Source organism: Myotis davidii, unplaced genomic scaffold (genome assembly GCF_000327345.1).
Source record: "Myotis davidii unplaced genomic scaffold, ASM32734v1 scaffold142, whole genome shotgun sequence".
NCBI lineage: Eukaryota > Metazoa > Chordata > Mammalia > Chiroptera > Vespertilionidae > Myotis > Myotis davidii.
Genome location: NW_006294400.1, coordinates 1,831,399 through 1,845,026, shown reverse-complemented (window position 1 = coordinate 1,845,026; position 13,628 = coordinate 1,831,399). Strand labels below are relative to the sequence as shown.

Here is a 13,628-nt window from a genome sequence, read left to right as displayed (position 1 = left end):
GTTCTTACAAATCCCTGGATCTAAGAAGCAAATAGAACTAAGCTGCCTGCATTACGAAGACGGCCTCTTTCCACCAAGTGGCTGCTGCTTGGAAATGTGATCTGTTTCTGGCTGCTCTGTCGTAGCAGCATTTTTCTTGGCCAGAACCTTCCAGGAGGCAGTGTGTGCAAGGCCAGCTGAGATGACGGACCTAGGGGTCTGTGTCTTCTCACAGCCGTGCACCGTCTTTGTTTCCAGATAATATGGCTTTCTGAAATGACCCAGTATTTTGTAAAAGTCTGTAGAGCTACATTTAAATGTTTACAGCACTTCTGGGTGGGGGATAAACTTCAGTAAATTACAGCTCGGCTTTCATAGGAAGTCGAAATACAAGGATCGCTGCTAAGCACGGACATAACTGTTCAAACTCTGTTTGACAGGACCTGCTGGTTCTCGAAGAACAAGAGGTAAGTGCCTTGCTGAGCCGTCTGTCCCTCTGTGCTCGGCGCCCGCGTGTATAACCACGCTCTCCTTCCAGTTCCACCTCTCCGTGTCTACGGTACTTCCTGACACGGTCTCTCGGGCGGTTCAGGGGTGTCTGTGCAGCCACTATAGAGACGCAAACAGCCAAGCTACTTAAATCTGCTGGGGAATATTCACATTTAGCCTCGGGATCGGTGCAGGTAGGAGATTTTAATTTTCATCCAATTAAAGTGGGCGTCTACACTTGATCACACTCTCGGTTTACAGAATGCCATATATAGTGTGGGTCCAGCCCTGTCTGTTGCCCCACTTTAAAAAAATGTTTTCTAAGTACATCACTAACATAGAGAAAAACCTAAAATATTATAAATTGGCAATTTGAGTAAGTAAATTACCGTTGTGCATACTTGCCTCTCGGTACGTGGTCATGTCCATTCGTCCAGTTGCTCAGGCCAAACTTGGAAAAATCCTAGCATCTCTCTCTCAGCCCATGTCTGACCCATCAGCACATCCTGCTGACACTGCTTCGAGACAGTCCCTAATCCACACATTTCTCAGGCTTCCCCACCACCACGCTCATTCGCTCAATCCTGCCAGCTTCCCAGCGAAGCGGGAGTGTCCTCAGCAGGGTCCCGGTGGCAGGGGCCAGTCACAGGGCAGCCCAGTGACCAGTCAGCAGAGGGTCGCATTTCTGCTAATGACTCGGCTTCACTCAGTCCACAGCCATCCTGAGGAGACTGTGGCGTGGGACTGGAAAGAGCAGCGGAAGCCCGGCTTCCAGCGCCCGTCCCACCGCTCACCTGGTACCGGCCTCGGGCAGCCTCGCCTTCCCTGGGCTTCCGCTGTCCTGTCTGTGAAATGGAAGTGGATTTGGTGGACCTCAGGGTCCCCTCTGGTTCTAACAGGCTGTCAGTTCATAGCTCAGTGCTCTGGCCACTGACCCCGACCTTCTGCCCTTGGCTCGCTAGCTGTCAGGTCAGCTGTGCCTGGTCCCGGGCCTCCTGACAGTCCGCTGGTTTGCTCCTCTGGTCCAGCAGTTCTCAAAGTGGGTTCCTGGACCACAGCCTCAGCATCACCAGGGAGTTTGTCAGAGATACTCGTTCTTGGGCCCAACTCCAGAAATGACTTGGAAATTCTGGGAATGGAGCCTGGCACTCTTACTTTTAATATATTTGTATTGATTTCAGACAGAAAGGGAGAGAGAGACACACACACACATCACTGATCAGCTGCCTCCTGCACGCCCCCTACTGGGGATGGAGCCTGCAACAGGCATGTGCCCTGACCCGGAATGGAACCCTGGTTCATGGGTTGACACTCCATCACTGAGCCACACCAGCGGGCTAGCACTCTTTATTTTAACAAGCCAATAAGGTGATTCTGATGCCTGGCCAGGTTCAAGAACCTCTGCTTTAGTCTCCACTTTTCTTCTGAGAACTCCAAGCCTCTGTGGACCCCAAGCCACTGGGGGTACTTTTGAAGGGACCCCTGAGAGTGGAGGAGGAGGTGCCAGAGTTCTGGAGCCATGTGATCATAGCAGCATTGCCAGAGAAGGGAGAGTTAGAGAGTACAGAACCCTAAAGCGGAGAGATCCCTGACAGAATGCTGAGTTTACCCAACACTGGGGCAGCTTGTGAAAAAGAAGTTGTATCTGACCCATTTGTTCCTTTCTCGTTTATTCTGCACAGTTAGGCCATGAGTCTTCATCCACCCCCTCGGTACACCCAGCTCTGTGGTGGGCCCTGCAGAGCTGGTGGAAAGTAAGACCTGTGTGACCCCTCCTTCTCAGGACTCAGGTTCCAGTGGTAGAACAGACAAATACGCAAGCTTAACAAAAGCATCAGAGTGAATGTGCTCTTAGAAAAACCAAGCGGGTGCTGTGATGGGGAGGGGCCCTGGGGGAGGGTGACTATTTGGGGAGGTCAGGGAAGGCCTCCCTGGATGGACATTTGAGCTGAGAGCGCGTGATGGGAATGGCCCCCACGGAAGGAGCTGAGGAAGGGCTGCAGGTGGAGGGGCCAGCGTGGAGCGCCCTCCCTTGTCCTGCTCCACATAGAAAATCACTGCATGTAGAACTACGGTGGCTGGTGGGTGTCACGCATCTGCCCCTTGCTGTGTTGGGGACAGAAACTGTCTGAGACCCTTAGATATTCCAAGCCTTGGCTCCGGAATGTACTGTCCTGACACCTGGCATTGTGTCCTGACCCCGCACCTCTGCCCCGACGGGCCAGTGCTCTTAACACCTCCGATTCTGGTTTGCCCCTTCGCGGACCACAAAAATTCCCCAGCAAGTGGAGGGCAAGCAGCCTTGTAAAGGCTGATTCTCTTCCAACCCTAGATTTCACTCTATTAGGAAATACTTCAAGAAGTGCAAAGGCAAAGTATAGAGGCTAATGTAATTAGACCTAGAAACCCACCCGTGGCTTAAGGGAAAAAACTATTAAAAATACACTGAGCTCACCCAGACGGCGTGGCTCAGTGGTTGAGCATCGACCTATGAACCAGGAGGTCACGGCTGTCTATATTTAATTTTATTTTTTTAAAAATTTATTGGGGTGACATTGGTTAATAAAATTATATATGTAACAGGTGTATAATTCTATAATACATCATCTGTATACTGTGTGGTGTGTTCACCGTCCCTGTCAAGTTTCCTTCCATCACCATTTACCATCCCCTCTACCTTCTTCTACCTGCCCCCCTCCCACTTTCCCTCTGGTGATCACCATACTGCTGTCTGTGTCTATGAGGTGTTTTGTTTTGTTTTGTTTTGCTTAATGATTCCAGAGGTGGGGAACCATTTTCTGCCACGGACCATCATTTGTGAGCCATACAAAATTATCAACTTAAAACTTAGCCTGCTCGCCCTGACCGGTTTGGCTCAGTGGATAGAGCGTCGGCCTGTGGACCCAAAGGTCCCAGGTTCGATTCCGGTCAAGGGCATGTACCTTGGTTGCAGGCACATCCTCAGTAGGGAGTGTGCAGGAGGCAGCTGATCGATGTTTCTCTCTCATTGATGTTTCTAACTCTCCCTCTCCCTTCCTCTCTGTAAAAAATCAATAAAATATATATTTTTAAAAATTAGCCTGCTATATTTGGTCAAACATTTAATTAACTCGCCCCTAATGCCTTAGCAGGGCCAGACCAAATGATTTTGAGGGCCTTCTAGGGCTCGTGGGCCAGACATTCCCCACCCCTGGAATCCCTTCACCTTTTTCACCCAGCCCCCTGCTCCTCCCCTCTGACAGCTGTCAGTCTGGTCTCTGTGCCTATGAGTCTGTTTTGTTTGTTCACGTATTTTGCTCATTAACTTCCACATATAAGTAAAACCACTTGGTACTTGTCTTCCTCTGTTCTGGCTACTTCTTGATTGCCCTCCCCCCATATCTGTTGTGTGGCTTCTTGAGATTCAGTGTCTTAAGGAATTGGGGGAAATGAGCTACAGTTTCCATTTCTATTTCTAAGAGCCCACAGGTTTCAGCCTCAGACTGTCGTATTGAGCTTGGACTGCACTGAGCTCCCCAGGGCTGCCTGGGGCCTGGGCCCTGCGGATGGGTTGGTCGGAAGATGGTACCAGCCTGTGGGTTCTGGGGGCCACTTGCCTGCAGCTCTGTTTGCTGCAGAATGGGCCTGGCCGCCTTAGGACATTACAGATGAATGAACTCATAAAAGTGGAGTTTCACTGTCAGAATCCACACAGAGGAAGGTGTGACTGTTCTTCGTGTTGGTCAAAACTGGGATAGGGGGAGGGAGTCATCCCCCCGGGCCCAGGCTGTCATGGCCGTGTCCCTGGGTAACAACCCGCACGTCGCACAACTGGGCATGCTCTGCTGATGAGGTGAAGGTCACCCCTTTTGTTGTCTCTTGCAGGGCTCTGTGAACTTCAAGTTCGGGGTTCTTTTTGCCAAAGACGGGCAGCTCACCGATGATGAGATGTTCAGCAATGGTGAGTGTTTCCCCTGCTGACAGGACCCCCCTCCCTCCGTTTCAGCTCTGACAACCGAAACCGACAGAAACCAAACTTGCCGGTGGGGTTGGAGCCTTTATTTAATGCAGAGAAACCGCCGGTAGTTTCAGCAAAGTGTGGGGTGAATTCCCAGGGTAAATTTGGTAGGGCAGATGTTGCCGCGTTTCGTTGGTTTGATAAATACTTACCGGTGGCGTAACTTGTCCCGGGTCTCGGTGGGGAGTGACGTGGGGTCGGAAGAAGCTGGTTCTGCATAGTCGGGAGCAGAGGGGGGCTCTTCCCTGTGAGGTCAGGGCTGGGGATTGTAAGATGGCGTCATTTCCTGTTATTTAGCACTTGTCATGTTCAGTGTCTTCTATCATTCGTGGAAACGGTCATCATGTGTTACCCCTTGTGCCCCCACCCCCCCCCCGGCGGGGGGCTGGTTAGTCTGATGCTGTGGCTTCCTCCCCGTGTCCTGGGAGCCGTGGCCCTCCTGCCGGGCCCACTCCCTTTCCCACCGCACACACCGTCCGCACAGCTGGCTCGTCAGCGGCTGCAGCTAGAGGAGGACTTGCTGCCGCACCTCCACCCACTTTCCCTTTTTCCACAGAAATCGGAAGTGACGCTTTTCAGAAATTCTTACACCTCCTGGGCGACACAATCACTCTGAAGGGCTGGACGGGCTACCGCGGCGGTCTGGACACCAAAAGTAAGCTCGCCCTGGCCTGGCACTGCTGGCCTTGCTAGGCCTCCTGCTGCCGGCCTGACCTTATGCCCAAGTGGGGGAAGAGGGTGAGCGGGGGTTTGAGCCCCACACCAGCCTGGCTCGGGGCCGCTGTTCAGTCTGCCGTGCTTCATGGACACACACGGTCAGCATTGGTGTGGCATCTTGTGTTACTTTTGTCCTGTCCACCGGCGGTAACTGGAAGGCGAGGAGTTCCAGCACACTCTCCCTTCTAGCCCAGACATGAGGCTGTCAGCAGGCGAGCGGCGAGCGGGAGGGGGAGGGCTGCCCACGGGCAGCGTTCACACTGCGCTCCCCGCAGGCGGATAGTCCAGAGGGACCTTAGGGACCATCCGATTGTCTGTAGCCCCTCGTCTGTCTCACATGGAGACCCTTCCTCCGGCGCCGGCGTTCACTGCACCCACTCAGTGCGTGTTCGTGTTTTACAGATGACACCACAGGGATCCACTCGGTCTACACTCTCTACCAGGGCCACGAGATCATGTTCCACGTGTCCACCATGCTGCCGTACTCCAAGGAGAACAAGCAGCAGGTGCGTGCGAGCCCGGCCCTCGGCCGCAGCCCTCACCCGTGCCTGACAGCAGGAAGCTCCGCCGCTTTCCTGGACTCGAGCTAAGGTGCCAGCGGAGGAGCAGAGCTTCGGCCCCCGCTCAGGGTGCTGTCTGCCGTCTCTGCACTAGAACCTTCCACAGCCTCAGAGAGGACCATCCTCCCTGGTGCCTTCGCCAGAAAGTAATGAAGGCCGGAGGGAGCAGTGCACGCCGTGTCTGTGTGAGAGCGTGTGTATCTGCGTGTGTGAGCATGTGTGAGCATGTGCGTATCTTCATGTGTGATGTGTGTACCTATGTGTGTGAATGTGTATGTTTCTGCATGTGTGAGTGTATCTGCGTGTTTGTGTATCTGCATGTGTGAGTGTGTGTATCTGCATGTGTGCACATGTATTTGCATGTGAGTGTGTATCTGTGTGAGAGCGTGTGTATCTGCGTGTGTGTGAGTGGTTTGTGACTCCCGAGAGGCTGTTTTGCATTTATGCTGCCTTTCCCCTGTGACTCCTCGCAGTGGGCCTCGTGTCTTGTCCGGGACCTAAAATAAGTGCGTTCTGGGTAATGGCTGATGAGTGTTTGCAAAAAGATAATATGATCTATAAGACTGAAGTACTTCCTGTCTAGCCCTTTACAGAAAAAAAACACTGACCACACGCCGAGGAGATCACTTTGGAAAGGTCAGCTGGGGTCAGCTTAGGTAGGGCCTTGTTTTAACCAGCATCTGCGTCAGAACTAAGCTTTTCTAAAAATCCACACGCTGAGCCCATCCCCAGGGAATTCGGATGCACTGCCTCTTGTTTGGGGGCCTTGGATGCCAGGCTAAGGCGATGATTAATGAAGATGAATGCGATCAGAAAAGTAAAATGGGAGAGTGGAGGCAGGGAGGCTGGCTAGGAGGCTTCTGCAGAGGTTGGATGAGGACATGAGGCCCGAATTGGGAGAGGCGAGGTGGAGACGGACAGCAGAGCCAGGAGCCGGCTGGTAAACCCTGGGAGGCAAGGCATGAAAGCGGCCGAAGCTTGGGCTCTGGTCCTGGTGGCTGTCGCACTGTGCTGCTTTTTCAGCTCTGTGCTGGGTCTGAGCGGCCTTCTCAGTGATGCTATTTATGCTCAATCCAGGTGGAAAGGAAGCGCCACATCGGGAACGACATCGTCACCATTGTGTTCCAGGAAGGAGAGGAGCCCTGTCCTGCCTTTAAGCCTTCCATGATCCGCTCCCATTTTACACGTATCCTGGGCCTGGTGACTGCTCTGGTTCGGTGGGCTATCACTCAGCCTCACGGGACGGAAATGGCCCTCTCGCCAAGAGTTATCATTGGCTTGCATGTTATAATTGTTTTGTGTTGATAGATTCTTACATCTGCCATTGGGATTTTCCCTCAGCATCGTTCTCTCTTGTCTCTCCATCCCTTGGAGTAATTGTGGATTAATTCCCAGACAATCCTTGACTTCTGAAATCTCTTCCCTTCCCTCAGGTAGTCTCTGAAATGAGGGAAACTTCCTACCGTCCATCAATAAGAACTGAATTAGAAGAATTCTAGTGAATCCTCTGTGAAATTTGCTTTGGGTATAAAAACTTGCAAGTGAGGATAAAAAGCCAAAATACTATTTCTTTGTTGATTCTAAGCCCTCATAATAGCTGCTGCATTGTCATCTCTTAAAATCTGAGAAATGATAGAATTCATCATTTTTATTTGCTTCCTCTCATTTCTGTGTAGCTCATGTTGCCAGCATGGAACGGGAGGGTGGCTCTGCAGGTGGCTGACGGGCACTCATTCTTTTTAGAATTTCATTTCGCTTTGGGGCACATTTGTGTCTGGAAGCGGCCAGGCAGGTAGTGGGTGCAGATTCCTTCCTCTGAGGCGAGATGGGGAAGCACTTTGAGGAACTAATGGCTTTGCCGCCCGAGCTAAGGAAAGCGGGGCGATGCGGGAGGGGGGGGTGCAGGTGGGGGTGCGGAGGGGGCAGGGAGTTAAGGGGAGGAAGTTGCTGGAGGGTTGGTACTATTTCAGCTCAGCGTACCTGGCACAAGCCAAGTAGAGGCTCCCAGAGGCTGCCACCAGCTACATGAGTGTGTTTGGTTTGTTTATTCTACCAAAGCCAGAAGGAGAAAGGGAGCTGCTTTTCTCTTCAGAATGTGTCAGATGGAATCTATGACTGGTTTCCTGTTGGGATCTTCACATTCCAGGCAACAGAGTTGCTCTTTTTGCTTTGCTGGCGTCTTCCTTGCTTAGCAGCTTTATTCATGTTGCTCTCCTGACACATTTGAAGGTTTAGCTCTTTCCCCAAAGGATAAACACTCAGTGGTTGGACCTACGTCTGCCTGGGTGGTCACTTTCAAAAAAGTCCCCCGAAGGGTGGGCGACAGGTGCCCTGCCCACAAAGGGCAGGTCTGGGATGACTCCCCGAGGATTTTCAAAGCACAAGCCTTGGATGTGAGCATTTGATTAATTTCCTTAACCATCACCACAGATATTTTTGCCTTAGTGAGGTATGATCAACAAAACGACAATTACAGGTAGGTACTGACTTTGTCATCACCTCTGGTTCTGATTCGCACGTTTGCTTGCTAATTTGTGTTCATAATGTGAGACTCCTGATATAGATATTTCTTGATTGAGTTGATGTCCTCGCCGTAGAGAACTTTCTTCAAGGCCACCCTCTCTTTGAGGAAAACTTGTTCCCTGTGACGTTGCTCCGTGCAGGAGACTGAGGGCTGGGTGCTTTGGGGTTTTATGGTCTGCGGTGGGCACAGATGGACGGATTTGATCCTGACCAGAGCACCCCCTTTCCTAGGCTGTACTCAGCCTGTTTGTCCTTCTGGTCTCAAACACTCCTCTGTTAAGGGATCATGATGTTGTGAAAAGAGCATGAACTTTAGGCCAAATAGATCTGGGGTGGAACCCCGACTGTCCCTTATTAGCGTGGAGGCTCTGAAAAAGCATCTGCTGTCTTTAAGCCTCGAGTGATGCCAGGGTGAGGTAATGCTGCCACCTGGGCAGGTTGGTGAGAATCCATTGATGACGTGTCTTAAAATACCAGTGTGCTCCCTGGTGTGCAGAGCGTGCCCAGTGGCCGCCTTTGCTGTGACTCCTGGGCCGCCCAACCTTGCCCACGGCTGCTGGGCTGAGCCACGAAGGACACAGGGAGAGCTGGCCTCTGCCCGAATGCCCAGTGGCCGGGCGCTGGCAGCCACAGGAAGGCACCGTCTGGGGTGTGAATATTCCTACCCCGTCACGTGGGCAGGTGGACACATTTTAAGGCCCAGATGCCGTGGCCTCTAAGCGGCAGGTAACCGCGGCGTGCTCTCCGCAGGCTGAAAATCTTCTCGGAAGAGAGCGTGCCGCTCTTCGGCCCGCCCCTGCCTTCCCCGCCCGTGTTCACCGACCACCAGGAGTTCAGGGACTTCTTGCTGGTGAAATGTAAGTGCTGTTTTGAAGTGTTTTTTGCAACTTGTTCTACGACAGAATACATTCCTCAGACTCCGGATGCTGTGCAAGGAAGTGTGTTGCTCGGGCATCGATTCCGTGCCAGGTACTCATTCTCCGTGCGAAGCGTCTGTAGTTTCCTGAGGTGTGTGCAGCTGCCCGGTGTCCTCCTGTGCCCTGCCCTCCTTCCCCTCACCTGCGAGGAAGGGTCTTGAGACCTGGGTGCGGGGGTGAGCCGTGTCTGTGGAGTGCGGGCTCAGGGAGGGAACCACCACGGGCTGGCAGTCCTTTCACCAGGGATTGGAGATCGCTCAGCACAAAGGACTCAGGTTATCCTTGGCTTTAAATGGAGCCAGTCGCCTGGCCGGTGTGGCTCAGTGGTTGAGTGTCGAACCATGAACCAAGAGGTTGCTGGTTCTATTCCGTCAGGGTACATGCGGGCCAATCCCCAGTAGGGGGAGTGCAGGAGGCGGCCCATCGATGTTTCTATCTCTCTCTCCCTCTCCCTTCCTCTCTGAAATCATTAAAAAGTGTATATATCTGTGTGTGTTTTTAAGGGAGCCAGTCAGCAGGGAGACTTCTTCAGCCCCCTCTTGGGGTGGGAGGTCATGAAGCATTCAGTTGAAGATTTGCACAGGGGACCCAGTGGAAGAACACAGGCCAAAGGTTATGAGAAGGGGTGCTGAAGTCACAGAGGAGGGAGCCAGGAGGGCAGGAGGGGCTGGTGGACTGAGAAAAGGTGGAAGCCAACGATCAGACGTCTCTGAACCCTGACGTGGGTTTATTGGGAGAGAGGGAGTGGGCCAGGTGGAAAACTCTAGACAACAGGAAGTGGCATTTCAGGAAAAAAAAAGGAACTTTTCTCCTTATTCAGCTAAAACCAGTCATTTAGGATGGATATTTCTGGGATGCTAAGGAAAAAATAGCGTCAAACAAAAAAATTCCCCGTCCCAGAATGAGAGGAAATGGGAGACGTTCAAAGTTTAAGTTCCTTAAGCGATGTCTTGCCAACAGCGTACAGGCCTCACCCAGGAACAGCCTGTCGCAGGGAGGTCGCTGTCCGGCCTGTGAGCGCCGTCCTTCCTTCGGCCCTCTGTCTGAGAAAGAAAACTGTTAATAATAGCTCATCCATTCAGTTGGATGTGCCTAACACTGTGCTAACTCTTTATATGTATTATGTCATTTAAAAATGTACATCAACCCTTACAAGGAAATACAGTTATACCCATTTTACAAGGTAGAAAACTGAGGCCCCACACAGCTACACCGTTTGCTGAGATGTATGTGGCAGCACCTCTGGCGTTCAAACCCACCGCTGTCTGCACCTCAGGCTCCTCGCCCCCATTGCAGTCTGTCCTGTGCCCTGACGTGTCGCTGGGCAGCCACTGTTGTAACTTCAGTGTCTAGTCCACTAAACCACTAGCTTTCTTTTCCCAGAAGAAACTTCCGTTAGGCTAAGATGCTGAGTACTCTGCTTAGTCTAGTGTTATTTTTTTTCTAACAAAATATAGCAAACATGTATCTTTAATCCCATGGAATGGCATCCTGTGGATGAGTGGATGGATGGGTGGATGGAGGGATGGAAGAACGGTGGATGGATGGGTGGAAAGATGGATGGGCAGGCTGGGTGTGTAGGTGTTCAAGTATTACATGCACCCGCTGCTCAAAGCGTGCAGCCGGCAGGGAAGGAGGGACAAGCATGCCCGGGACGGTCGGTTTGTATGAAGAAAGTGGGAGCGCTCTGAAGCGAGCCCGCGAGGGCGTTACTCGCGGTCGTGCCGCATTGAGAAAGTGGGGGTGTCGCCACGAGGCGGACCTTCCTCGGCAGCATGTTCGCATCAGCAGCCCCTCACAACTTGGTTCCTTTCAGTAATTAACGGGGAAAAGGCCACCTTGGAAACCCCGACCTTCGCCCAGAAGCGCCGGCGCACTCTGGACATGTTGATTCGGTCGCTGCACCAGGATTTGATGCCAGACTTGCACAAGGTGACTGGTCCCTTTCCTACGCGTGGGGCCGAGCTGGGAACAGTCCCCGCGATGGGTCCTGGGTAGACGGGCAGAGGCCTCGCCTGGGTCCTGCTGTCAGGACAGGCCTGTGGCTCCGTGGCCCGTGGCTGACGTCCTCTCGTTCCCACGACGAGGATGGTGACTGTCCACACACGGGCACGTGGTTTCACAAAGCCAGGCCGCGGGAGTCGAGGTGCAGCTGGGCAGGCGTGTCCAGGTCGAACAGCAGCCCCTGGAGCATCGGAGGTGCTTCTGGGGGTGGCTGCCTTGGTGGCACTGCTCACATGACCAGGGCCATGTGCTCCTGGGCAGGGAGCGGGGATGTGGAGAGAGCCTGGGTGCTTGGAAGGTTTTCCTGGAGCTGCTGGCTTGCTCGAGGTCACAGCCCTGGCCCTCAGCCTTCACTGCTGGCTCTGCACCTGCCGGCTCTGCCATCCCTGCATCCAGCACAGCCCTGCCACGCGGGGGGCTCCCCAGAGCTCTGTGGGACTCTACGGTATGTCTCTCTTTCAGAACATGCTGAACAGACGATCGTTTAGTGACGTCTTACCAGAGTCGCCCAAGTCTGCACGGAAGAAAGAGGAGGCCCGTCAGGCGGAGTTTGTGAGAATAGGGCAGGTGGGTCGTGTTCTGAAACGCTTTCAGAGGATGTGCAGCCGTGAGCCCATCCGACCCGGCAAAGAATGTCAGTTCGCCCAGTCTTACCCGAGCCTGTGCCTTCCCTGAGGGGGACTGGAAGCCCCCAGGGAGATGGTTGCAAAGCCTGCAGGCGTGGCTCTGTGCGGGCGTGGCTCTGTGCGGGCGTGGCTCTGTGTGGGCGTGGCTCTGTGCGGGCGTGGCTCTGTGCGGGCGTGGCTCTGTGTGGGCGTGGCTCTGTGAGGGCGTGAGTGAGAGCAGGGCGCTGTGCAGAGGGAAGAGAGAGGCCGCAGGGCCCAGCGGGGCCCCTCTGGTCAAGGGAGCGTCCGGTTGCCTGCCTCCCGTTTGCCTGCCTCCCAGAGCTTTCTGAAGAGTGGGCAGCCAATGTGGGAAAAACACCCTGAACCCCTCCCAGGCAGGGGTGAGCAGGGGGCAGTGTCCTCACAGAGTTTCCCCTGCTGCTCGGTCAGGTGGCCCTCGGTCCTCACCTCGTTCCAGATCCTGGAGGAAATCCTCCCCTTGGCCTTGCTCCCACGAGACATCAGTATTTCTCAGTTCCGGGAGGTGGCAGCACTTTGCTGACCCCACGTCACAACAGGAGGAGGCCAGCTGCCAGCTGCTAAGGTTCTCATCCAAAGCAGAGAGCTGAGCAAGGTGACCTTGGAGAGCCGAGAGGAAAGGTCACCGTTTCCAGACAGGTGCAGTCAGGCCCCCAGCGTGGTCCTTGGCTGAAGATCTCAGCTCTCCCCTCAGAGACACCGTTCACCAGATTTCAGGAGGTTGGGGTTGTTTTCAGTACTCGCGGTTGGAAATCACTGTATTGATTATGATCGGTGGAGATGACAGACTGCATTTGGGTCCTTGGGTTGAGACATTGTCAGGGCTTCCCCATACCAGGCTGCCTGCTTATCTTCAACGCGAGGGCCGTGTGGGAAGCTGGGCTCAATCTGAAATTACTCCTGTTTTATGTTTTTAAAAACTTCAAGTCATAATTGTTGACCCTGCTGTCTTTTACTGCCTGGTAACAAACATTCAAAGAGCTCTCTGTTCTGAAGGCACTAAAGCTGAAATCCATTGTGAGAGTGGACGCCCCATCCGGCTTGGTGGCCTCAGGGATCTGTAAAAAAGAGGTGAGTTGATGATACTTCAATTCAATTCTGAATGTCCTTGTCCTCAGTGAAGTTACTCAGATTCTTAGGAGGAGGTTTGTGGGGCAGGAGGAGAGCATGTGCAGCAGTAACGTGTTCACTAGTGACCAACAAAGCACGACTTGCATCTCTTGGGACAGCTCCGAGCCTCCCAGGGGCCCAGGCCCCAGGCAGCCCTGCTCTCAGGTCGCGTGGGCTCCTGTCCAGCTGGCCCCACAGAGGCCAGAGACCCACATGCGGCCTCAAGAGTCTTCTCTGTCCAGGGGATGGGCTTTCCCAACCGCCCAGGCATCCACTGTCCCCTGAGCTCTCAGAGGGAGCGAGGTCAGTCCTGTGCTGAGGGGGGAAGGCCTGGGGCCTCATTCAGCTCTGCAGCCTGTGCTCACCCTCGTGGCAGAGGGGAGTCCAGAGAAATGGCAAAGGCCATCCGCCCTCAGAGCCTCTGTGTCTGCGACACCTCTTCCATGATGTCCCACATCATGGAGTCCCGCCCCTTCGAGAACTCAGGAAAGCAATGGATGAGCACACAGGCCCATTACAATGTACAGATGGCGTATCTGCACAGCATGGCGCCCACTGTCTCAGGGTTTCACAGACCTGCACCGCCCCCCACCCCCATCCCATCCTGGTCCTCGAGGACCCTTGGATCTTCTGGGTCAGGAGCCCTGTTCTGCCGGGGTGTTCTCACTTGAGTCCTTGGCTGAGAGGA

At 53.6% G+C, this 13,628-nt stretch overlaps 1 protein-coding gene across 2 annotated transcripts in view; it reads left to right on the top strand.

The window, feature by feature from the left end:
• Positions 1–13,628, top strand: part of GARNL3 (GTPase activating Rap/RanGAP domain-like 3) — an 88,433-nt gene that overhangs the window by 55,152 nt on the left and 19,653 nt on the right. For both annotated transcript variants that reach the window (XM_006768542.2, XM_015567067.1), the window contains exons 8-17: positions 420–446; positions 4,333–4,408; positions 5,022–5,120; positions 5,585–5,688; positions 6,820–6,928; positions 8,173–8,218; positions 9,016–9,122; positions 10,999–11,114; positions 11,649–11,753; positions 12,827–12,901. In XM_006768542.2, the coding sequence (XP_006768605.1) occupies positions 420–446; positions 4,333–4,408; positions 5,022–5,120; positions 5,585–5,688; positions 6,820–6,928; positions 8,173–8,218; positions 9,016–9,122; positions 10,999–11,114; positions 11,649–11,753; positions 12,827–12,901 (864 nt within the window). The remainder of the gene's footprint in view (positions 1–419; positions 447–4,332; positions 4,409–5,021; positions 5,121–5,584; positions 5,689–6,819; positions 6,929–8,172; positions 8,219–9,015; positions 9,123–10,998; positions 11,115–11,648; positions 11,754–12,826; positions 12,902–13,628) is intronic.